This window comes from Oryctolagus cuniculus, chromosome 3 (genome assembly GCF_051225735.1).
Source record: "Oryctolagus cuniculus isolate XC-2025 breed Fujian yellow rabbit chromosome 3, ASM5122573v1, whole genome shotgun sequence".
NCBI lineage: Eukaryota > Metazoa > Chordata > Mammalia > Lagomorpha > Leporidae > Oryctolagus > Oryctolagus cuniculus.
Genome location: NC_142869.1, coordinates 16,929,760 through 16,935,759, shown reverse-complemented (window position 1 = coordinate 16,935,759; position 6,000 = coordinate 16,929,760). Strand labels below are relative to the sequence as shown.

Below are 6,000 nucleotides of genomic sequence, written 5' to 3'. Positions count from 1 at the left end.
AAGCACTGAATCGCACTTTTGTTGCAGGCTGATCACCTGGGCCTGACTGCACGGTCGTTCTGACTCCTGTGAGGAAGGGCAGAGGTCCTCCAGGACGGGGGAGGGACAGCCAAGATGGCCTGTTGAATGTGTCCTGGCGGCTGCAGTCCTGAGAGCCCCCAGGAAGGCTCGGGTTCAGTGAAATGCCCAATCCCTCTCCCAGTCCTCTATCACCTTGCTCTCTTTCCGGATCTTAAGTCCCAGAACGGCCTTGTTCCCGTCTTTCTAGCATCGTTTTCTTGAATAGAACAGAAAGAAGTAGGAGCCAGACAAGCAACTTCGTTCTCCACGCAGAAGACCCAGAAGGAAACTCATTTCCTTCCCACCCACGCAACAGTGTTTCCCAGTTGCCAGATCACATGGGCGGGGGCAGCGACGCGGAGGGTGAGTCAGGGACCACCTTGAGCAAGGTTAAGGTGTAGACGCCTCTAGGGAAAAGGTCGCCCCACGCAGCGTTTGAAAAGAACTTGAGATTTTCCCTACACTACTCGTGCAGGAAGCGGAGAGAGGCCAGAGTAGGGCTGGGTGCAGGGAGCTGGCCTGCGAAGAAACCCGACATCACCTGGGGCTCAAGGGTTGAAAGGAAGGTCACTCCGGGATCAGCCTGCGTGCCAAGGGATGGATTAGCGCAGGTGCATTCGTGCTCGCCGTTTCCTTTCGGGCGCCCACCGGATAGGCTCGGGGGCGCGGCCACGCGGAGAGAGGCGCGGTGCAGGCACCTGCGCTGCTCCACCCGGTTTTGAGAGAGTCCAGGGCAGGAAGTCCGGACGCTTCTAGCCGCTAGAGCCCGCAGGGAGGAAAAGGAAGGGCAGGCGGCGGCGGCGGCGGCGGCGGCGGCGTCTTGCGCAAGGTGGAGGCGGACACCTGGGCGCCGGCGCTGGCCGTGCGGGCGCTAGGACCCAGGCGGCGCACCTGTTGGCTGGCGCCCCTGGCCCCGCCCGCCCTCCGCCCCGGGTGCGGAGCGGGCGAGTGCGGGACTGAGCTGAGGGCACCGGCCCGGCTAAGTGCAGCGTTGGCGGTGCAGCGGAGCACGGCCGGGGCTCACCATGGCGGAGCTGCTGCGGAGCCTGCAGGATTCCCAGCTCGTGGCCCGCTTCCAACGCCTCTGCGGGCTCTTCCCAGCGCCGGATGAAGGCCCCCGGGAGAGCGGCGCCGGCCCCTCGGAGGGTGCGGCGCGGGTCCCCGGGGTCGGGCATCTCTCCTTGGCCAACGGCAAGAGCAGCGGGGGGCCGCCCAACGGGCTGCGGAGAGACGTGGCCCCTCAGGTAACCGCGGGCAGGTGTTCGCCGGGGAGGCAGGAGGGGGCAGCAGCCGTGACGCCGGGGGATGTGCGGGCCCCCACAGTTGCGGGACCCGGGCACGAGCGTGCACGGAGCCCGCCGAGCTGAGAGGGCGCTTCCGTGGCGGCTGCCCGGCTCCGGCCGCTGGGCGTGGAGAGGGTGCCTGGGCAGTGCGGTGGGGGTTCAGCCACCAGGATGCCACGGCTGCCGGGGCCGAGTGGCCGCCAGGGCTTTTCCGACTTTGTGTCCAGAACCTCTAAATGCAGTCCGCTTGGAGACTTCTTACTGTCATAGTCGAATTCACGCTCCTGTGCCTTCCACCAAGTAGGTAAGAGTTATGTAACCTCGGTCCTCGGCGCTTTCTCTGGGGAGAAATTCTGACATTTCCGCGGTTACTCCGGAGTTTTCGCCCATCCGCGGTTCCCTGGTCCGCATACATTCGATCCGCGCCACCACTCTGCGCCCCGAACGTGGGGTCTACCTATTGCTGCTGGGGATACTGACCCCTCTTCTGGCCGCCCACGGGACGACGAGCGCCCGCACTTCCCTCTCGCCGCTCTCGAATCCAGGGGTACCTGCTGCCTGGTGGGGGCGGGGGGGGGGGCATTGGCCACATGGCCCCAGTGCGTTTTCAGCGCAGGTTGCGGGAGCCGTTCACCCTGTGTTACACAACCCGCTGCGGCTCTGGGGACAGCAGCGCGTGTCGTCGCAGTGCACGGGACTCCCGGCTGAAGGGACCAGTCGGGCTGCAGATGGTTGCTGGGGTTGCATGGGTACCCGCGGCACTGCAGGCGCTGCCCTTTCCCTGGGCAAAGTGAAAAGCACGGCAAATGAGGCAGAAGCAACGGCTGAGCTGTTCTCATTCCTCTCTAAAAGCCACATTCTGCTCTTCCTAGAAGGTTTTGGTGACAGGGAGAAGGCATTTGTTTATGCGTAGATTCTTAGCTCTAGCATCATGGACTATTAGGAGCACTGAGTTCCAGAATTCATTTAGGAGGTTTCATTCCGGAGAAATCTTCCTCTATGGTGTTTTTCTTTTAATTCTCCCTTCTCTGTTCCACCTGACATTTAATTAGTCTTTAAATGAATTTGGGACCACCCTGCTTTCCTCTTGCATTGTCTTAGGGAGTGGATTGGGCAGGGGCTGGGGGTGGTGGTGAGAAGCAGTCCCATGACTGCAGTGTGCAGTGGCATTTTCTTTGCACACAAGGACATGCACCTGCAGGTATCAGAGGCTTGGGGTGCACTCTGTCCTGCTCCTCTCAAGCTTGTACTCTTCCTCCAGCTTTTCTTTTCTTTTTTTTTTTTCAATTTTTTAAAAATTTATTTGACAGGCAGAGTTATAGACAGTGAGAGAGAGAGAGAGACAGAGGGAGAGAGAAAGGTCTTCCTTCCGTTGGTTCACTCTCCTAATGGCCGGCACAGATGTGCCGATACGAAGCCAGGAGCCAGGTGCTTCTCCTGGTCTCCCACGAGGGTGCAGGGGCCCAAGCACTTGGGCCATCCTCCACTGCCTTCCCGGGCCACAACAGAGAGCTGGACTGGAAGAGGAGCAACTGGCACTAGAACCCGGCGCCCATATGGGATGCTGGCGCCACAGGCAGAGGATTAACCAAGTGAACCACGGTGCCGGCCCCTCTCCAGCTTTTCTAATCCAGGAAGCTGAAAAAGACCCTGTTCCAGACATTACTCTTTGTAATGATTCTTTAAGTTCTGGAGAAGCATCCTGTTCCCCTTTAAATACAAGATAAGCAGCTTCTCACAGGGGAGTCTTTCTGCTGCCTGGGTGCCTGGGCCTTCTAGTGAGCCAAATGGCAGAAGCATCCTGTCCCCTCCAGCCCAGGACTTTACTCACTGTCCATCATGAAAAAGAACTAAAAATCCAAGACAAGACATCATTGTGTTGGTGTGTAACAGGGAGAAACAACGGACTTGAGAGCATTGGCTCCATGAGAGGCACATCAATGTTTTTAAAGGTGGGTCAGTTTCTTTCTTTCTTTTTTTTTTTTAAGATTTATTTATTTGAAAGAATTATGCAGAGCGAGAGATAGCAAGAGTGGGAGGTCTTCCATCCAATGGTTCACTCCCCAATTGGCTGCAACAGCCAGAGCTGCGCCAATCCAAAGCCAGGAGCCAAGAGCTTCTTCTGGGTCTCCCATGTGGGTGCGGGGGCCCAAGGACTTGGGCCATCTTCCACTGCTTTCCCAGGCCACAGCAGAGAGCTGGATGGGAAGAGGAGCAGCCAGGACTCGAACCGGTGCTAATATTATATGCTCGCGCTTCAGGCCAGGGTGTTAACCCATTGCACCACAATGCCAGCCCCTAGGTGGGTCAGTTTCAAGAGACTTGGTAAGACTCATATTTTACAAACACATGTGGCATTCTCAAAAGAAAGTGGTTGCATACATGCTTCCCGAAAATTGACTGGACGTTAGGGCCCATCCCAGCTATCTGTTCTTCCTCTAAATACCCTCCTCCCAGCCTTCAATTTTCAAAGGTCAGTTCCTCAAGACGAGCCTCCGCTGTTATCCAGGCTAGCTCCACCTGTGATAGGCTCTGCTTCCTGTGTTTTTTCCTTCCGGCATTTATTGCATTGTGTAAATATGCCCTGGTGTGAATATCTGGTTACTACCAGCCTCCTCCAGTGGGTGGTAAACTCTAAGAATGGCAGAAACTTATCTGTTCTGCTTCCTACTGAGTTTTGTGAATCCATGAATGAAGTTTGCAATTAAAAATCAGTAGGCTTTTAAAAATTAAATATTGAAAATAAAATATCAAATGATTTTTTCCCACATAGTCTAGAAGTCAGCCCTAGAACACTGATTTAAGAATGTTCAAATAATAGAGAAATTGTTTCTTTCATTTGAGTGATTTTAGGTCTCAGTGAATCTAATGTACTTTCCACAATTTTTTCTATGTATTTTAGTCATTGAAATTGTATAAGTGTGGAAATGATTGAGAGCTTCTCTATAAATTCTATACTACATGCAGTAAGTTTAAAGATTAACTACATCTTTTACTAACCAGGGCTGGGCTGAGCTCACACAAACCTGTCATTGAATAAGTTGGATTAGGCCTTAGAGATTTCCCAGTAGACAAGAATTTCCCAGAAGATCTGAGTCCTGAAGGGTTAAGTCACTTGCTGAGGACTTTTCAGCTATCTCTACAGTCAGGGGAAGCCAGGGCTTTGGACTCCCAACTCTAAACTTCACTCTGCAGCTTGCAGGGAGAAGTTCAGGGTCTGACTCACAGAGCTGTGAGGTTTCAGTGCAGGCTGGGCCATGTTGGAGATGGAGCAGAAAGAGGAGGTATGGCTTTCATTTTGCAAGGGTTACCGTAAGGAGGGCCTTCTTGGCAATGGCCTTGAGATTGCTCTGAGCAAGGGGCAGGGATCCTAGGACAGAGCTAGGAAGGCAGAGGTCCTGTCAGAACTGTGTTTATTTGTTCTGAATAAAGCCGACCTTGGACACAATAGAATCTTGATTTCTAACATCTTTGCTTACCCAATATAGTTGGGTTTAGACCTCGCAGTGCCATTGCCTATCACTACATTAGGCTGGAGATCATCTTTCCTGAAATCAATCTGCGCAATAAATGCTTTGTGAAAACAGCTCAGAGATACTTCTCAGGTTAGGTTGGGAAGGAGATCAGAGCTAGGTTGTTTTTGGAAGTCTTTGTACTCCTCATTTCCTTCTTGAAATATCTGGCTTCCCCTTAGTCTGTTAATCTGCAAAACTCTACCCTTGATTTTGTTGTGACTGGCTAAAGTGTAAAGAATATATGCTGAAAGTCAGGAGACCTGCACTAGGTCTGCCTCTGTGTCTTTTGGACTTCTCTGAGCCTCAGTTGTCCCATCTGCAACAGGTTTAGCAGCATGGCTTTCCAACTGTGGCTGTGCACTCTAGCCATCTGGAGGAACCCAGGTCCAAAGTAGGGCCCAGAGGAGATGGAGACGTAAGTGAGGCTGTGAATTCTCTTCTCCTGAGACGCACCACTCCTAGTGATGAGGGAGGTGATGGCTAAAGGCAGTGGTCACGTTTGCTGTGACATTTTAGCTTCATCATAACTAAACCAACCACCAGGTCAGACTTCAGGCTCTGATTGTCATTAGTAGGATGTCAAGGCTTGAAGTGGCAAAATGAGCCACTTTGATCATTTTTTTGCTATAGATAACGCCATTGTTCAGAGGAGAAAATGTAGAAAAACACAAAGAAAAAATTAAGTCCATGTCCATTATACCATGGCCAAAGATGATCATTCAGTAAATGTTCAACCTGACTTCTAATGGCTGCATGTCACTGTGTAGCATATCCATATAAAATGTTAAAGGCCTGTTGATGGCCCTTCTAAATTTTTAAAATGTATTTTACTTATTTGAAAGGTAGAGTTAGTGAGAGAGAGGAAGAGACAGAGGTCTTCCATTCAATGATTCACTCCTCAAGTGGCTGCAACAGCCAGAGTTGAGCCAGGCCAGAGCCAGGAGCCAGGAGCTACTTCCCAATCTCCCATGTGAGTACAGGGGCCCAAGCACTTGGGCTGTCCTCTGCTGCTTTCTCAGGCACATTAGCAGGGAGTTAGATTGTGAGTGAAGCAGCCAGGACTTGAACTGCCACCCATATGGGATGCTGGTGCCCCAGGCAGCAGTTTTATTCACTATGCTGCAATGCTGGCCCTGTTCTCA

General features: G+C 52.7%; 1 protein-coding gene across 6 annotated transcripts in view; it reads left to right on the top strand.

Moving 5' to 3' along the window:
- Window positions 1-911: 911 nt before the first annotated feature.
- Window positions 912-6,000, top strand: part of SGPP2 (sphingosine-1-phosphate phosphatase 2) — a 148,458-nt gene continuing 143,369 nt past the window's right edge. For 2 of the 6 annotated variants that reach the window (XM_089328977.1, XM_089328976.1), the window contains exon 1: window positions 912-1,304. In XM_089328977.1, coding sequence (XP_089185103.1) covers window positions 1,086-1,304 — 219 coding nt within the window. In that variant the 5' untranslated portion in view covers window positions 912-1,085. Of the gene's footprint in view, window positions 1,305-1,333; window positions 1,648-6,000 lie in introns of those variants that run through there. The other 4 variants (XR_016231431.1, XM_070070151.2, XM_008259230.5 and 1 more) reach the window with 4 other exon arrangements.